Raw genomic sequence first — 19957 nt, forward strand, 5'->3', positions numbered from 1 at the left:
CCTGAGCCATTCTAGCTAACAGATAAAGACTTAAGTAAGCTGAGCTTGCAGGACAGACAGCAACCTGTCCTGTTGATAAGGTGGACTGGGAGGAGGACAGGCAATGGTTCAGTCTGTTGAGCTTCAGAAACTTGCCTTAGCTACTTCTATAATAAAAAGGTCTGAAGAGCTCTTGGTAAGACTAAAAATGGAAAGAATGTGCCAAGCAAAGATAGTTTGTAAGCTAAATATGAAGCGGAAGGCTTAGGAAGGTTTTCAGGTATGTACAGGTGGTTGGTAGAATTTCCATTCAGTGTGTTGTGAATTGAAATTAAACTGTTTCCAGTAAAACACATTCTTGAAAATGTCTCTTTGTTCCAGCAGTGTTAAACCTTCTCAACATGCAGCATTTGAACTGTTATTTAGAGTACATTTGAGAGAACTGTTTCTGGCCTTTTCTGCCAGGTAAACAACAGAGGTTTTTGTGGCGATGGCATTAAGGCACTATAACTTTTCCTTCCATGATTGCCAAATGACTGGATTTACTTGATTTATATGAGTGCTGTCAGTTTGCATACAGATCAGGATCTGCCACTGTCTTTTCACTGGAACACTAGCTAGGCACAGACTAGAATTTCATGGCATGTAAAACATGACTTTTCCTCTATAATTGCTCCTTTGCTGAGGGGCTTTGGAACTGAGCAAGTTTAATTGTCCTGGTGTCTGGTTGCTCCTGGTGCCTTGAATCTTCCTACAAGTCACTCTCTGTGTGCTCATTGTGTGGTGGAAGGAGCAGAAGGACCCATGAGAAAGGTGTTGATAAAGACCTTCTTTCTTTTTTTCTCCTGAGTTGGAAATACAGGAGAAGTATCACTTCTGATTTTATGTGTGTTCGTTTTTGATGTCTAATGATGAATAATGTTAATTTCAGCAGTATCATTATGGTCTATAAAGAAGTTTACAGAGAGCATAGAGGCAAGGGTTTAGTTTTCTGATCTCATGGCAGATGTCATTGCTTTTTTTTTTTTTTTCTTATAAATCATGCCTATAACTTTGAGTTATTTCTAACTTTTATGTGTTTTAAAAGGTTGACACAACTCTCTTGGTCTGAATTTTTCAGCTGTTACTGAGTAGCTGTAATTGAATTAAAAGTTATATGTTACATTTATACTATTTAGAGTTATTCTGGTTGCAGGATGATAAATTTCATACAGTATTTTCTCAGGTTCAATTTAATGTCTAAATAGAGACTGAATAAACTGCTCTGTAACAGAAGAAACACTGTTATTGTTTGCAAAATTAATTAGTTGAGCATATTTAAACAGCCTTTGGTATAGTAGGGAAATATGATCTTTAGCTACCAAAGTAGAAAACAACAGGAATTAATGGATGTACACCTTTCTGGTAAGGTAATACTTCTCTTTATAGGTTGGAGGGATTTGGCATGTTTATATTTTTCTGTGGTTTTTTGGTTTTTTGGGGTTTTTTTGGTTGATTTGTTATTTTTTTGGGGGGGTGTATGTTTTTTCAGATTTTTGGTTTTTTATTTCTCTACTTCTTAAAAATAGTGTGAAAATCCCTAGCTTGCTACTGAAGGAATTTTTCCATGGAAAGAAACCTCTCTTAAACATGAAGTTTGTGAACTCAGAACTGCTGTAACTATCTATGGAAGGCATTTGACTTGGTCTTCTGTTTGGTTAAAAGGTCCCAAGTAGCACAGAACTAATTAGTACTGAGTCCATTCGATTAACTGCTAATTTATTTGTAATAAGCAATTATAAGGTATTTTAAAAAATCTTTTGTAGAAAGGATTTGAATTCTTCCATTGATATTTGTTTATTTTGCATTTTTATGATTAAAAAGCCTGGAAAAATTGAAGTACTGATCTCTCATATTACATGAAAAAAAAGTGTACTTTAAAAATCATTAGATTAGCTCATTTAAATGTTTTTGGCTTGCAAATGTATCTAATTTTTTTTCTCTTTGGGATGAATGTTACAAGCTCTGCTTGTTGGGTCTGAACAGAAATTGTAAGTGCCTGTACTGCATAGGGTCTGAAAGTCTGTAATATGTCATCTCACCCTGACAGGTGTCCAGATGGGAACTCTTAATTTAACTGTCTTTTAATCCCTAGCGTGAATAGATTTCTGACTAGGATTGTTTCTCCAAAATAGTTGCTGTCTTAAAAGTTTTATTCCAGTTGGCTGACATGACCCAAAAATAATTTTGAAGCTATCAAATCAGATGACACAGATAACTGTCAATAATTAGATTGTTTATTTATTCTCTGTTTCTAGGAAAAATAAGTTACTATTGTAACATGTAGATTTTTAATAGACTAATTTAGACTAAAAGCAAAGTATAGGGTAAATATGGGGAAAGAATCAAAGGAACATTATGACTTAGATTATTTTTTTGTATTAAACATTTTATGTTTGTCTTTGGTGGAATAGAGGTGATAATAACAACTATTGGAAATATATGCACATGTGTTTATGTATGAGAAGAAAGGCTATAAATAGGCATATAAAGTAAATCTTTGCTTAGTCCTCAGCTGAATCTTGCCATTGCAGCCTTTGAGCACTCTCTGAGCAGAATGCTGTGAGCGGGAGTCACTTCATTTAACTTGCTCCCAGCATCTCTTCCATGGGAGCCAAGTGCCAAGAAGGGAGATCCATAACACCTGTATTGCAGCAGCAGGACTCCTGAGCAGGCACAGAACTTGGCCCTAGCATGACCTGAATCCTTGAGGGAAAAGCAAAAGCAGGGCTGATCGCTTTGCTCTGGGGGCTAAATCAAATCCCAGGAATTTGTGGCCAGCACACTGTGTGAAGAGTGTACACATCTGGCCATTCTAATCACTTTTTCATTAGCATCCCTGCATCTCTTTATGAAGAGATCAATGTTTGTTAAAATAAATTTTGTTTCAAGGAGCAGGTATGTTTCTGTGCAAGATACCTCTTAAATTTCACCAGTGTAGAGTGCTGCAGCTGGCATTACCATTTTTATAGGCTGAGTTTTATATGCCCTTGCTTACAAAAGAAGACAGTGTGCTAACAGCTGTTGTCCAAACTATGGACAGAAAAATTCATCTTCCCCTGTTTTTAGCAGAAGGCAATGCCATAGTGTGTGTTGGGTATACTGGGGCACTACAGAGGAAGTAAGAATGATGTAATGCAAGGAGCCTTTAGGTCTTTAACTTAAGGTATATGAAGGTGGAACATTTTCACAGAGCTCAGAGAATATAGTGGAGAAGTGTCTGTAGTTGAAAAGCCAAAATAGCCTTAGGACAACTCTCTTAAAGCTTTCTGACTTGAAGCAGACTTTTTTACTTGCTTATTATCTTCTGATGGACTGACTCTTTTGTGAAGGAAGTAAGCTTTCGGTATTTCATTTCATTGTTGCCTGTGGTTTGACTTAGTATCCCAAGAAAATGTTAGAAAAACTTGATAAAATATGGCTATAGACTAGGCATGAAGAGACATAGGGAATTGTGATTAAAGTATGTAACAAAATTACAACTCACTTGGAAAGCAATTTCATAATATTTACGATTTTCTCTAGGCTCTTGCTAAGTCTTTAATGTAATCTGGGTATTTGTGGGAAACATCTTTAAGTTTAATTATGTGTAAGATCTTTGTAATTTTAGTTCCACTGTTTCAGTGCTTTGTAAATGACAGCTCCTGATTTGAGGAATCAAAGATGCAAAATTTTCTATGATCATAAGTAAGTACAGGTTTTGCACCGTTCTTGCTTGTGGCACAGGACTGACTGTTAAATTAAAATATCTTTGTATGTAGAATCTAAATTTACATCTTAAGCCTTGATCTGTGTTCCCCAGCATCTCACAGCTTCAGGCCAGAAATATGAAGCTTTTAAATTTGCTTGCCTGGGTCAGTTTTAGTTTAGTTTATTCCTTCTGCTTTGGGACTGGGGAGCTGGGTTCAGGAATGAGTGAATGAAGAAGGAAAATGTCAGGACTACCCTTTCAGTAGTTCTGCCAGGTCTAAATGCTGATATCATCAAGGTTGTAATTCCACAAGTAGAGCTCTTTGCAGGGTCAGGAATCCTTGCCCTCAAATTTCATGAAGGGTTTTCCCCTCTGTTCTTAGAAAAGAGCCTGATTAATAATTTGTAATGGAGTGGAAAATGGGAATTTCATTATGAAACAGTTTTAACCCCTAACTGTCAACAGAAAACTACCCAAAGCAATCTTGCCCAGCAAGCTCTGCAATGTACTCCAATTTAATAAAATTTTCCAGATTTACTTTGGAAAAGTACTTCTGTTTTTCTTCTTCTTGAAGGTTAGAAGTGAAAGAATTTCCTTATTCATCATGATGTTTCAGATGCTTGTTTAAATTGATTTTAAAGATACTTTTATTTTAGTGAGAGTTTGGAATATTTTCTATGATCATGTAAGTAGAGATTGGAAATGGTTCTAGTGTCAGAGCATGTGCTTGTCTGGTGGGAAGATCTTACAGGTTATTGAGGTATTTTATCTTGTCCAGGCTCCCAGTAGTTTTCTGCCTCCTTGCAGACCTATTCACTTCTTTGACACTTCAAAAAGCAGAAGAGGGAAGGTTACCAGTTTATATTACTTACCTCGCTAAAGAGGGAACAAATGGAGAAAGTCTATAATAATCCAATGGTTACATTTTATCTCTTTTACACATAGGTATATCTGAGAATTGTTTTCCTTCCCTCCTTGTTTTGTGGAATAAATGCAAAGGCCAAATTTTTGTGGTCATGGAAAACAACTTGTGTTAATAGATTATCAGAAAAATCTTTCAGACACTGGCTTCCCTTGTGGCTAGATAATGTATTCTGCAGAAGGCAGATGTCTCAGCAGACTCCAGTCTGGCAAATCAGCCCTTATGTTTTGGGTGTTTGAAGTCCATGGTGAGTTGGCTGCAGATACATAAACTCAGAACTGAATGATTGGAAGGGTCAGTACATTATACTGGGAGATCTTAGAGTGCAGCTTGTTGTTACTGCTTCCCTTGCTGAAGGCCATTGTAAACTCATTGGCTGGTTTGTCCTTCAGCCCCTGTGTGCATCATTTATTTAGAAACCTATTCCTGAAGGATCCTGATATCTTTTGTTCCAGTGAGGAGGTGACTTAGAGATGTTCCTAAAGCTTATTCTTGCAGAAATTAAAAGTTGTGTAGCCTTTTAAAAGCAAGCATGTGAAGTGTCTCACATATTTGTCCTCTTTATATATACATATATATATATATATAAAAATTAATTAGGTCACTTAAAACTATTAGTGTGACATAAACTCAGTTTTCAAGGCTCACTGAAATTTTATGGCTTGCTTCTAAGAGTATAAGGAAAAGCTACCTCAAAAATTGACATTTTCAGAGAAGAACTAATGATACCTGATGATAACTGATTCTGTCATGATCTCATGATAGAATATGCAGCTTTTTAGCTGTGTTAGGCCCAGTTTGCAGAAATAATTTAGCTATATGAGGTCTATTAGCAGTGTGAGGATGATTGTTTAATACAATCACACATAAAGGAAATGCTGAGATCCTGCATTGAAACTTTAATGATTTATTCTTCTCTCTGGACCTGTTTTCTTGTCCTTTGTCCAATGCTGTTATCTTTGCTGTTTGGGGGAAATTTATTTATCTTCTTTATGATGCTCAGTAGCAGATTTAAATGTTACTGTTTTGAGCTCCTTTAGGGATATAAAGATCAGGATCCTGATGGTTAAGGGTAAGAATTTATTTTGTTAGATGCAGTAAGACTTACAGCAGCTGGCTGCTGTGTACTTGTCTACAAGTGAAATAAACATAGCTGAATTAGACCTGAACCAATGTGTTACTCTAGCCCTGACAGATCCTAGTATGAAATGGTGAGATTCTTACAACACACAGGTGACACAGCTGAGGATTTCTTTGGTTCAATGAAACTTTGATGCCTTAGTCATTTCTGTACATTCTACCAGAAAGAGGGCATGCAGTCTGCCTTCTGTGTAGAGACACAGAATATTCTGCTTCTCCCAATAAAAATAAAGTTTTGTTACATGGAAAATTTTGCTATTCTGCTCTTGTCCTGCCTTGAATGTGAATGTGTCACTTTTTTTTTTTTTTTTTTTTTTTTGGCAGGTTATTTGGGAAGAGAATAATTAGCTGAACAAAACAGCACAAGATGATTTATGATTCCTGTTCTTCATGGGAGCCTGTCTTGATTGGTATGCTTTGAGTTTTGTGTGTTGAGTTGTTTGGGTTTTTTTGTGGTTTTTTTTTGTTTTTTTTTTTTTTTTTTTTTTTTGCTACACTGACATACAGTGATTGCATGTGTAATTCAAAAATTCATGTAAATTTAGGAATTTAGGAAGCTTTCAACTTGTTAGTTGCATGTTAATAACTAGGTGGAGACTATGAATGTTTTCAGTATGTTTTCAAAAATATTCAATATTTAGTGGTGCTCAAAGTACGACAGTACTCATGCAGCTCTTCATCGTGATGATAGTTAATGTGACCATTGAACTGGTGGGAAAGTTGGAAGTCAGGGGAAATATGACAGAACTAGAAATGAACCTAGAACTGCCCAAGTCCTTTCATATGATCTGCAAATTGAGAACATGATTTTTCCCGAGAGCTAATAAAATAGAATTATTTTTACATTTTGAATATTTGTGGTTTACAGTAGTGATAATGATTACTAAGACTGACGTTTCTTGACAGTTAATGGCTCTCTGAATGAAGGTCATAAGGAAATATCATTGAGAGAGCAATTAGTTGTTCTAAATGACCCAAAGCAGAGGTGACTGTTTCCCACAGTACTTTCTTATGAAAATTGCCACAGCAGTGTTTATAGAGTGGAAAAGAACAATTTCCTAAATTAAAGTAATGCCTCTTGTGAATAGTTTTCTGGGTCATCTACTCATGCAGTGTAGTTGATTAGTTGCAATTTAGGTTATATGTAAATAGGTATTAAAACTGAAAACTGCTGGTTTCTTTTAGGTGAGTAAGAACATTGTCCCTGCTGCTTTGTGCTCTGACTCATTCATTTCACTGGTGTTAGCAGAAAGGATTCCATTGTAACATGTTCCTGCCTCTGCTTAATTGCATAGGAAACAATGCTTGATTCGTATTTAGAGGGGTGTGTCCTGAGCTTATTTGTACAATAATGTGGTGTCAGAGAGCACATACTCGAGTATTTTCTCATAAATTCTTTTGAAAACAAAATAAGCCCATATAATTTGTGCTTCTTTTTATTGTTTTCCCCCTAATATTTTGCTTTTTAAATGGTTTTTTTATGTTGTAAAAAATAATTTTTTGCCGAAGCTTGTCTGCAAAATAAAAACATTGATAGTAGCTATAAAGCATGCAGAAGCTTCTGGGGCCACTTAAAATATCCCAAAGAAATAGGATCACTGTACCAGGCACTGCTGCCTTCAGGTTTCTGAATAATTTTTGTGTGCTGGATGAAATCTTGGTGCTGGTCAGTATTACCAATATATCCTTGACTTTAGCCGACGAATTTATGAAGTCATTGAACATTCTGGCAGCTGTTCATAGTGTGTTCTGATCTGCATTTAACTCAACTGTTATTATGACACTGTTATGTTCCCTCTTTTGTCTTTTTTGGAGTTCCTGGCTTTGACTGATGTCAGTTTTGCATATAACATATAATCTTTTATTTCCAGTTGTGCGTGCTATCCAGATTTTGAACAGGAACCTTTTAGCTTCTAAAGCTGTTAAAAATGGACGCCATAGTTCTAGCAATAATTATATTTGATGAATGGAATTTTTGTGTTATTTAGCTTTAAGTATGTACTTCATTGAAATAATTGTGTCTATTATGTTCCATAAAAAGAAAGTTGTATATGAGTGAGAACCTTGCTTGAGAGAAAATGTGCACACACAGTAAATTTCAGCACTGAAATTGAAAAAAGTGATTGTATGAAGCTTTTTTGCATCTGAAAAGACTCTGTGAGAGTACATGTTCCAAAAATGAGGATTCTGTGACAAAAAGGTACCTATCTGCCTCTTTCTTGAGTACCTGACCATCGGTAGACTTACCCATTTAAACTATTAAAGCATGGTTGTCTTTTACAAGCTGTGGGATTACCATTCAGCAAGGACTGGGGCTTTGAAATTACAGGATCTGCCTTTCTCAAAGAGCGAGTGAGGACTGAAATGCTGTTGCTGTGAAATTTCTTATTGGTTTCTTTCATCTTATATTTCTATCTTCTCATAATTTTGGAAAAGTTGGAAGGGTAGGAAGAAGAGTGGAGGCACATGTTTAATAATCATGTGCATGCTCATGGACGAAGGCCTTTAAATAGGGAGAAAAAAAAGGAGAAAAATTTATGTGGTGGCAACAGAAGGGAACCTCTTGAGTTTATTGGCTGAATTGGTCAGTCACTTCCATGAAGGATGATAGCCCAGAAAAAGCATTGCCTGCAGATTAGATAAATATAAATCCAAACCAATATCTGAGTATGCAGATTCTGTGTGCACTGCACACAGATATTTCGTACGCAGAGTGATAAACAGACCCTGGAGAATGGTGCTGCTGGAAATGATCAGGAAGCAAGGAGTGCAAGAGCAACATAGGATCCAAAGCCTGCAGTTCTCTTACTAGGTTAGGTGTCTTCTTTGCAACAGCTGATCACTGCTCAGTCTCATCCTTCTTGAAGAGACAGGGCTGATGACTTATGCAGCAGCCAAATGGCTGGTGGTCTCTTTCCACTTCAAGCACTAGGCTGGGTGCAGGCAGCAGCTTGGTTGAGGTCGTTCTCTTCTTCTTCTCTTAATGCTGCATGGAGAAACATGCAAACATCACCCAGGGGGGACAAAGCACAAAAAGGAATGTAGCTATTTGCATAGAGAGCTGTGATGGTGAGAGAACATATGTGAGATTATTTTTCTTCCTTTTTCTGGGTTTGTTAGGAATAAACTATAGTCACTTGCCGCTCCTTTGTCCCTTGCTTTATACTGGGTGCTACTGACTTGAGAAATGCAGGGTAACACAATCTTTTCAGCTGAGTTAAGGATGCAGAACACTTTTACTCCTTCTTCCCTTGTCTGGTTCCTTCTGTCAAGAAGGAAAATTTAGAATATAGCAGTATTTTCTGAAGCTTTGATTGTTTACTATGAAACATTAGCAGTTGCTTCTCTGGTTTTTGTTTGATTTTTTTTCCTCTTTAAAGCTTTTATGATACATGTTGTCATCTAAGCCTCTGCTGAACTTCATACTTCAGAGTGTGAGGTTGCATAAAAGATGTAAACTTAAAACCTGAGTGAGCAAATTCTGTTGTGTGTATTTAAAGCTAGTCAATTAACTGCATGTATGTGCTGAGATATCTGTATTCAAATCAGAAGGCCAGGTGTCCTTTGCAGTCAGCAAAGAGAGATGAGTGATTCACCTCTTTCTACAGGGACATCTGTATAATGATATGAAATATGTCCTAAATGCTGTCTGAATTCACAGAAGCTCTGTGACATTCACAACATCCTGTAACAAGTGTTTTCATAATTACTTGTGAATTAATAATTTCCAAATGTGGGCTCCTCAGTTTGAGAGAGACATGGATATACCAAAGAGAGTTAAGGGTTACAAAGATGATGAAGAGGCTGGAGGATCCCTTCTGTGAGGAAAGACTGAGAGAGGTGGGGCTATTCAGCCTGAAGTAGCGAAGGCTCAGGGGGATCTTACCAATGTAGATAAATACTTGAAGAGAGGGTACAAAGAGGACAGAGCCGGGATCTTTTTGGTGGTGCCAGGTGATAGAGGCAGTGGGCAGAAACTGAAACAGGAAATTCCCCTGAGCATCAGGAGACAATTTTTCTCTACTGTGGATCTCTACTAGGCCCTGATTGAGCAGAGAGGTTGGAGATGATCTCCAGAGGTGTTTTGTGATTTCTTTGACTTTTCCTATTCTTATGTTATGAGAGACAGCAATCATTCACTTTCCCTGTGTCACTAAAAACTTGGTAGACCTCTGAGAGAGCTTTTTTCAGTTGCTTTTTCATAGAGATCAAGTGGTGCAGAACTGAGCATAGTACTGAAGAGATGCCATAGATATGTATTGTAGCAGGTGGTGTATCTAAATATACAGTGTATATAGCTAGCTTCTGGTTTTCTTCTCAGTTCCTTTGCTAACAATTCTGAACACATGGCTGATGTTTTCATAGAGCAGACTATGAAAATTTGAAGGTCTGTTTTTCTTCTGGATGGTAATTATTGGTTTAGCGTCTGTTACTATGTAGATAACTGTTTTCAGTACAGGCACAGCTTTATCTCTAGCACTGAATTTTATGGGGTAGACTGTTAGCTTGCCACTAGCTCTTGAGAAGATCCCTCTGTACCTTTTTATAGTTGACCTTTTTTTTAATTCAATTGACCTAAAAACCAGTTCATGTTCATCATCAGCAAATGTCATGGTTTTGCATTTCCCTCTTCTCCTCTATAGATTAAAGAGCTTGAACCCCAGTAAAGATTTTATTTGTGGGATCATTCTGGTGACCTCTTTTCTCTACAAAACTAAACATTTCCTTTTTTTGTTTCCTATTTGAAACTGTTTCTTTTCTGTAGGAGGGTTTTACATTTATCTAAGGGCAGATTAGTTTCTTTTAGAGCCTTGGTAGAAGGACCTATACAAAGCCAATCAGAAATACAGAAGTTACCTTTGCTGACTTATTGCTTACACAGCTCTAAAAGATACTACCCTGGGGATCTAATTTTCTTGCTCCAAGATTTTAAATCCAGAATTATTTGTTGAATTTATGTTTTTTTGCAGTTCCTGCAGAATGCTACAGCTTCCTTTCCATCCCAGTGTTCTCAGCTTGTGGAGTCATAAACCTCAGTGGAACTTTGGGTGAGATTTTCTTGTTCATTGCTAAAATATTTCTTATTTATTCTGGAAAGTTCTGTTAACCTTTTCCTGTTGGTTACATATTTTATTCTAAAAAAAAAGTTAAAGAAGACCAGTAGAGAAAAAGTTTATGTAGATCAAAGAAAGAAGAGCTTTGGCTAGTATATATGCTTTAGGCTGTAATTAACACTGAGGTTTTCTCTAAAGGAGTTATTGTAAAAATAAAATATAAAGAGAGAGAATGGAGGGAAAGAAAAATCTGTAATAAAGTTAATGAAATTGGCCAGTTTTGCAAAATGTCAGTGTACATAGCTTTATATACTTCTGATGAGTTTTACAATCTTTGAAATATAATAGGACAGAATAGAAAATTATAGCTTTCATTCAAGCAGTAAGACCTCTAGAAAATGGAATTTGTATGACTCTCTATTGGGTTTGTGTGACGAGGTTTTGGTAGCAGGGGTGGCTTCTGTGAGAAGCTGCCAGAAACTTCCTCTAGAGCCAATGTCAGTGGAAGGGACCTACACACAAGTGTTCAACTGCAGCCTGTGGGAAGGACTGCATTGGAGAAGTTCATGGAGGGCTACCTCCCATGGAAGGAATCCACACTGGAGGAGGGGAAGAGTTTGAGTCTCCCCCCTGATGAGGAAGAGGCAGCAGAGACAACGTGGGATGAACTGACTGCAACCCGTGTTCCCTGTCCCGCTGCATTGCTGGTGGGGAGGGGATAATTAGGCAGAAGGTTAAACTCAGGAAGAAGGGAGGGATGAGGTGAAAGTGTTTTTAAGATTTAGCTGTATTTTCTCATTACCCTACTGTGATTTAACTGGTAATAATTTAATCTAATTTCCCCAAGTTGAGGTTTTGCCTGTCATAATAACAGGTGAGTGATCTCTCCCTGTTCTTACTTCAACATACAAGGCTTTTGTAATAGTTCTTCTCCCCTGGCCAGTTGAGGAAGGAAGTGAAAGAGCAGCTCTTGTGGGCATGTGGTGTCCAGCCAGGATCAGCTCACTACAAGAGTAAATTAAATTAGGATGTTGATAATAATATTTTTTGTGATACCATTGAAAATTAAAGGACATAGAGAGGTTAATAATTTATCTGAAATAAAAATGTTGATGGTAGTCTGGCCCTGGAAATCATCTAGTGATAGAGCTTGCAGATAGTCGGGGAATGAAAGAAGCAGGTCATAGTGCTGATTTTATTTGATGAATTCCTGACAGTAGCCTGAGCAGGCTTGTTTTCAGACTGCTAGAAGTCCAAACTGGGGGCATAGATCAGATTTTGTTGTCTTACAGTTAATTTCTTTGTTGGTGAAGTATTATCCAGCAAAACTAAACTTTTTATCCTACACAAAACATGTGGTACTTGTGTAAATTCATAAAAAACATTCCTTTCTCCCTTTATTTTTGATTGACATTGATACTAAACAGAATCTGCATAAATACTGTGGGCAGGGTTTGTGCTACCATAAGCTGCTTGTGTTAGTAGCACAAGCTTGTCATCGTGTGCAGAAATGGAGGAGGGAGGTTGCCCTCTGAAGATGCCTTTATCCCTTTTCTAATGATAAACATGAAAACAGACAGAAGGGACTATTGCAGTCATCCAGAATGAATGAGGTGAAGCCCACTTTATGTTTCTGGCTGTAGTGATCATTTTTGAAAAGGGCATTCAATCCTTCTGGTTTCCAGCTTGATCAGATGCCAGTGTGCTCTGAGAGTGTTTAATTTAGTAGTCCAAGACATGGGGGAGAAGCTAGCACTGAAAAGGTGAGGAGCTCTCAACTCTTTTGCATTTTATTTGTTAAGAATATGTACCTACAAGTATATGTAACAGTGCAATACTGGTAGTAATAGTGCAACAAGACAGTGCTTGGAACTAAAAAGAAATGTTGGATTGTGTCAGTTCCTATAGGAGGCCTGCAGGAAGGCTGGAGAGGGACTTTCTACAAGGTCATGGCAATGGGCTTAAGCTGAAAGATGAGAAATTCACACTAGATATTAGGAAGGAATTCTTTACTGTGAGGCTGTTGAGGCCCTGTTAGAGGTTGCCTATGGATGTTGTGGATGTCCTATCCCTGGAAGTGTTCAAGGCTGGCTTGGATGGGGCTCTGAGCAACATGGCCTGGTGGAAAGTGTTGCTTCTGGAGCAGGGGCATCAGAACTAGTAGATCTTTACAGGCCCTTCCAGCCCAAACCATCCTATGACTACAATGACAAGGGAGGGAGTTCAGCAGGATGTGTAAGGATTAGCTTTACAAGGAAAAAGAGAGCACACATGGTTAAATTATATGGGATACCAAGATGAATTAACAAAAACGTACCCAGACCAGTGGAAGCAGGAAAGCTTACTGCCAGGGGAAGAGCTCTAGTGACCAAAGAAGTGATGGTTTCCTGCACCTGAATGTGAGTCAGCCCCTAAATGAAACAAATGGAAGAATTCTTTCATCCTGTGGACAAGTTATTTCATAATAGCAAGTTAGGATATTTTGAATGTTTTTCCTGAAGTGTCTGATGTGGATGACTGACATGGAACTAAGAATTCTGTATTATGTGCAATAGCTTGGATAAATAGGCTTTCAGTGCTTACCAAGCAGGCAAATAGGCAATATACTGATACTATTTAAGCTGTTTAGAAATGTTATTAAAGTTTCTACCTGTAGGCAATTCCAAAACAAAATAAAGAAGTAAGTCCAAAAATTACAAGATTCAAATAAAAATACTTTTTTGATTTATTCATTCTTAATCAGTAAAGCTTGTTTTCAAACACAAAAGTTCTCCAGCCTTGGTTATGGTAGAAAAAAAGCGTGGTGAGTTGAGAGTATGGCAAAGTATCAGCAGGACTACAGGAGTAGGACCTATGAGAGAAAGGCCAACTATTAGAGACTCCTGTATCTGGTGCTTAAGTAAATTGTGTCTGCCTGAAGTGTAAACATATATCAGGGATACTATTCTCAATAAGGAAAGCTGAGCAATCATTAGGTTACCACTGGTTTCAGAGAGTTTTACATTGTGTATTTACATTACTTTCTTCTTTTTCAGATGGGAATGCTGACATGAACTTAAGAACTTTGACTTTCAAACCTTGAATATTGATTGTTAAATGACCAGTTCAAAATACTGCCTGAACAAGATGAAATGCCTTGAAGACCTTTGGTTCTGCTTTCATTTATCTTGAAGCAATGGTTTTCTCAGCAATGTTGACGCTGGCCCACTCTGGGACCTCAAATGCTACTTTCATTGTTTATGAAAATGCCTATACGAATTTTACCACTCCCCAGTTCTTGCTTCATAGTGGCACAACACAGCCATTGAGATATAGTTCAGGTGCTGTGCTCACCACTGAGAGAAGTACTTTCCTAGTAAACACCACAGCTACCCTGCCGTCGCAAGAAGTTTTCAGGAGCTTAAGTTTGCCACTCCAGATCATTCTTTCTGCTGCTATGATATTTATCCTATTGGTTTCTTTCCTTGGAAACTTCGTTGTCTGCCTGATGGTCTACCAGAAGGCAGCTATGAGATCTGCAATTAATATCCTCTTAGCAAGCCTGGCTTTTGCAGACCTGCTGTTGGCAGTGCTGAACATGCCATTTGCTCTGATAACAATCATTACCACTCAGTGGATTTTTGGGGATATATTTTGCAGAGTTTCTGCCATGTTCTTCTGGCTTTTTGTCGTAGAGGGGGTAGCCATTCTTCTTATTATTAGTATTGACCGATTTCTTATCATAGTTCAGAGGCAAGATAAACTGAACCCCTACCGTGCAAAGATTCTTATTGTGATTTCCTGGGCAGCATCCTTTGTTGTTGCTTTTCCGTTATCAGTAGGGAATCCTAATCTGCAGATACCCTCGAGAGCACCTCAGTGTGTTTTTGGCTACTCTACGAGCCCAGGTTACCGAGCCTACGTGATAGTTATCTTGCTAATTGCTTTTTTTATTCCATTCCTGGTAATGCTCTATTCTTTTATGGGCATCCTCAACACCGTCCGCCACAACGCCATTCGTATCCATAGCCACCCTGATAGCATATGTCTCAGCCAGGCCAGCAAACTCGGTCTCATGAGCTTACAGAGACCTTTTCAGATGAATATTGATATGAGCTTTAAAACTCGTGCCTTCACAACCATCCTGATTTTGTTCCTTGTCTTCATAGTCTGTTGGGCCCCATTCACCACTTACAGCCTTATTGCCACGTTCAACAGCCACTTCTACTACAAGCACAACTTTTTTGAGATAAGCACTTGGCTCCTTTGGCTCTGCTACCTCAAGTCTGCACTGAACCCACTGATTTACTACTGGAGGATTAAGAAGTTTCATGATGCATGCTTAGACTTGATGCCTAGATTCTTCAAGTTCTTGCCACAGCTCCCTGGCCATACAAGGCGGCGCATCCGGCCCAGTGCCATCTACGTGTGCGGGGAGCATCGGTCGGTAGTTTGAAACTGCAGTTGTTTGACAATGATTGTTGTTTGCTGGGTAATATGTTTTTAGGCTTTAGGTTGAATTTTGTTTTGTTTCATATGGCTTTTTCAGTGTGGCCATATCTTATAACTTGATTAAATTTTCAGTACTTTGTGCAATTTTGGGAAGATAGAGGGAGGGAATGTGATTGGCTATAGTTGGGTTTACTACCAGAATACAATGTAAGCAGAATAACAAATGTTACCTCTAGGATTCCATGGAGATCCATTCTTTTAATGAAAACTATATTTGGAACATCCTGTCAGGTTTATGCTTACTAGGCCTGCAATTTTACCTAATTGTAGGAACTTTTTTTATGCTGCTAAGATACAGTGTATTTAGTTGGTGTAATTTTCTTGAAAACTGTTGCTGCTGTTTGCCAGTATATTAGAGCCAAAAAGTCTCATTAGATTATTTCTATCTAATTTAACGATATTTCAGAAGTTTTCATGATAACATTAAAAACCTGGTTTTATAATATTTCCATTAATATTTTTGTGCACTTTACAAAATTTACTATATAGTTTGTTCATTTGAATATTTTGCTCTGTACTGAAGGTGTATTATTATTACTTATTATTATTTGTTATGTTGGTGAATTTCAATGAAAGACCCATGTAAGCTCTAGGAGGGTGATTTATGTTGGTATAGCTACGTGTACAGTCATAGATTTTCTGGTTTTCTAACAATTGATCAAAATTACCTGCTCAGTTATCAGGAGAGTTAAAAGGAGAAAATAGAGGAATGAAAGAGAAAGCAAGAAAAATACCATGACCTGAGATTTAGGCTCACACATGGTTTAGAAGGATAGTGTTCATGTTAAAATTGTTACAGGGCAAGGGGTGACTGTAGTCTTTACTTGAGGCTATTACAAGTTATCCAAACCTCATGATATGCCTGAAAACCTATCTGAAATAGTGATTTTTGGGCCCAAAATTTATACTGTGTGGGTGTAATGTTGTTTCTGCTTGGAGCTCATATAAGGCTAGGTGTGCTCTACACTGCTGAAATTGTGCTGTCAGGTATTTGTTGGGATAGGATTAGAAATAGTAGGGTAAACCATCACACAGATAGCAAATGAACAATAGTTGAGGCTAGGATTTAGTCTGCATAGTAATTGCAGGGAGAAAAAGAATTCTTGATGTGTTTTGCAGTTTAAGTATTGGATCAAAACCATAAAAGTCACAGAATCATAAAATGTCTTGGTTTGGAAGGAACCATAAATATCATCCTGGTTCAATCCCCCTGCCATGGGCAGGGACACATTCCACTAGACCAGGCTACTCAGAGCCCCATTCAATTTGGCCTTGAACTCTTCCAGGGATGGAACATTCACAGCTTCTTTGGGAATCCTGTTCCAGTGCTCCACCACTCTCATATGGAAGAATTTCTTCCTGTATCTTTTCTAAATCTACTCACTTTCAGCCATTAACCCTTGTAACAGTCAGCCAGCAGAGTTTGCTGGGGTTGTAAGTTAAATTCCCCTTTTCCCTCTGATACTACTTCACATTGATTTTTTCATTACCTCTTTGTCTCTGTAGTGGCTGCTGCCTCAAGGGTTTGCTCACTGTTCTCATCTACTAGGGATCAGCTTCTCTCCCTAAAATGCCAAACTACCTTTCTGATTAATGTCAGGCTGTGTTGGTATCCTCCTAGAAAGCAGAAAAACAAGGATTTTCCTTGATGATAGCAAACCAAACTCATATTCTTTTTTTTTTTTTTTTTTCAATCAGCTAAATAAATATTTATTGTGAGACAAGGAGAATTAAGACTTAGGTTTGGGCTTTGGAGCCAGATCCCCAGTTGCTCTGGGGCTGGGAAGAATAGCTGCAGAATCAGCTTTTTGAGGCTGTGACTGAGAGCAGAGGGATTGATTGAGCAGAGGGACTTGTACAACAAACAACAACCAGAGCTAGGGTTTGAGCTTTTCTTGCTTCCATCTGTCTTTCAGTGCCCCAAACATGGGAAGTTCTCCGTTGTTCTTGTACCAGAGGAGCAAAAATAATAGCAATTTTTTCTGCTTCTGTGTATCCACACAGTACACATGTGTATGAAGGAAATTTCCCATGTGGGTGTCCAGGGACTGCTTGCTTCCTGATGGCAACAGTGTTCAAACTCCAGATTTTTTTTAAAGGTCTTCAATAAAGAACTAATTTAAGCTAAGTTAGCTCTGTTCTTCTCATTGACAGCTATTGGTAAAACTGTTGTTGTTATTTAAATTTTAGGAGTTTAAAAAGAACAATTTTGAATTCAGCAATTTCATTAAAAAAAAAAAAAAAAGAAAAGCTGCCAGCTGAGACTGTGGATTACATGTAAAGGCTCCTGGCAGTGGTGATGTTATTGATGGCCATGCTTTCCCTTTCTTGTCAGTTTTACTGATGATGGTATAGATTTCTCTGATCTAAAGGAGTTCCACTATAAAGCAGAGTGTTTTAGTGTGTCTTTGCAGTAAGGCTTTTATTTTTCAATTACATTTACATTGATAGCACAAGTTTATGACCTGGTTAGTATGAATTTTCTGTTTCAAAGCTGTCATACCTGTTTATCTCTGAAAGCAGCAAAATTGTGCTTAGAGTTAATGTAGCAGAGTGAGAGTGTACATTGTCTAAATGGCAGGAACAGGTATTTTTGCTGTCTTCCAGCTCTACGATGCAAGAGATTTGAATGTTGTAAAACACAGTAATTCAAGAAAGAAAGAAGATGAGCAATACAGGAAAATTAGTGAAATTACATTCCTGAAGGAGGAGGGAAAAACATTTTGTGGGATTTTTGTGATTTCTGATATGTGCTGACTGTGAAGTATAAATTGCAAACATCAGACAGTTAATTTGTCTTGATAATTAAGCACTTGTTTACACTGACTGTAACAAGATTTCTGGTCAAAGCTGCATCTACTGATCCTTGGAGAAAAGAAGCCCAGATTTTTGTGGCCCAAATTCAGAGGTGGTTTCCACAGTGATACAGTATTCACATTGCCAGGTTTTTTGAAGTGATCAAAGCATATAATGAACAAAAGGGTGTTCAAAAAAAGAAACAAGGTGTGGTGTAGAAGTATCCCCAGGGTAATTATGTGTTTACAGAATCATTTGAGCTATTGTGTCTATGTACTGTCTTGAGAGCAGTGCCTTGATAATTACAGCTGAAGTCCTAGGACCAAGTTGAAGACCTCTGAACTGCTCAGTCTTGCTGTCTGTGATCCTGCCAAGAATCCTGCATAACCTCGCTGAGATTTGTAATGTTAAAACACATACATATTGGCAGAAGTGGGTCTCCTGAGGCAATTTAGTGGTCTTGACCAAGACCAAGGAATTTAAAAACTCAGACTGATCCTTCTTGACTTTAAAGGGAAATTGTCATTTTCTTCTTCTCCAGAGATGATAGTCATTACTAAGCTGTATTCCCTCATGTTCTATTTTCAGACATCTTTAGTATGGAGGATTTAAATGAATGTATTTTGAAGTATGTTGCAGTTTAATTCATTCAGTCAAAGCATGCTGCTTACACAGGTCTCAATTGTACAAATCTATTGCTGAAATGATTCTTTTGTACTCAAAATTGTGTATTTTTGACATTTCTTGTTACTTATGTAAAAATATTTCTGTATATAGAGAAGATAACTGTTTTGCCTCTTACTGCTTTCTGTCACTATTTTTTTCACTTGTATGCTTAATGCTTTTATATTTTATTTTGGGCATATGCATAAATAACTGTCAGATCTCAGTGATCTTTCAGAACCCATTTGAGATTTTTAATTCTTAAATCATTCAAAAATGCCCTCCTTGAAAGAGATTTTAATTTATATTAGTGTGAAAACTAAAAATTCAGAGCACAAGTTTGTTGTGGCTGGAATGGTGAGAAATATCCTAAGTCCAGTTTTCTAGGATCCACTACTTTGCCATTACTTTGGGGGTTTTTTGGTTTTTTTTTTTCTTTTTTTTGCTAGTCATTTTCTGATGCGGAGAAACCTTGAATTATTGTTTTAAAAAAAGTTGTTAAGTAGAATTGCATTGTCTTTTCTGTATATAATACACCCATGAAAATACCTGAGAAACAACAACAAAAAAGAGAAAATAAACATAAACATTCTCAAAAATGAATCAAAAGTCTTTAGAATTGACTCTCTGGTTAGTACATGAACTTGTTTCTTGTATTTAATGCCTACCTACATAGTTTCAAACACTTCTTGTATCTGTCTATGAAATAACCAGGATTGCCTGATATAGGGGGTTTTGTGTAAGCCAAAATGTTTCTTGTGTAAAGCATTTGCAGAATGCTCTTTTCTGAGACACTGCAGTAGAGACGTGTCAAGATCTCTAGAACAATTGGAATAGTATCCAGCAAGCAGAGAGAGAGCCTAATAAGAAAGTAACTTTCCTAAAATCCTACCTGAACTGGGTGTCCCACCTTTTAGCCTGCACTAAGTAATTAAGATCATCTTGCTGTGCAATAAATAAAGCAGGCAGTAGTACTGCAGGGCATGGTTCATATCAACACAAGACAGTGACCTTTATGATTCAAGTGCTGCATGTCTGTATGTGATGGATTATTCCCCATATTAATGAGTGAAAAAAATTAAGCATCTCAGCTGTTTTGGGGAAAACTTTCAGCTTGATCATGACTTAGCAGAAATGCTGCTGGAGTAATTTTTCTAAGTGATAAAGACATGTCCCCAAAGA

At 37.5% G+C, this 19957-nt stretch overlaps 1 protein-coding gene across 1 annotated transcript in view; it reads left to right on the forward strand.

The window, feature by feature from the left end:
- The window catches only part of GPR63 (G protein-coupled receptor 63), a 29753-nt gene extending 10425 nt beyond the window's left edge, over positions 1-19328 (forward strand). The window contains exons 2-4 of the mRNA XM_050972968.1: positions 6096-6181; positions 10742-10819; positions 13861-19328. Of these exons, the coding sequence (XP_050828925.1) occupies positions 14001-15260 (1260 nt within the window). The 5' untranslated portion in view covers positions 6096-6181; positions 10742-10819; positions 13861-14000 and the 3' untranslated portion in view covers positions 15261-19328. The remainder of the gene's footprint in view (positions 1-6095; positions 6182-10741; positions 10820-13860) is intronic.
- Positions 19329-19957: the final 629 nt, after the last annotated feature.

Source organism: Serinus canaria, chromosome 3 (assembly GCF_022539315.1).
Source record: "Serinus canaria isolate serCan28SL12 chromosome 3, serCan2020, whole genome shotgun sequence".
Lineage (NCBI taxonomy): Eukaryota > Metazoa > Chordata > Aves > Passeriformes > Fringillidae > Serinus > Serinus canaria.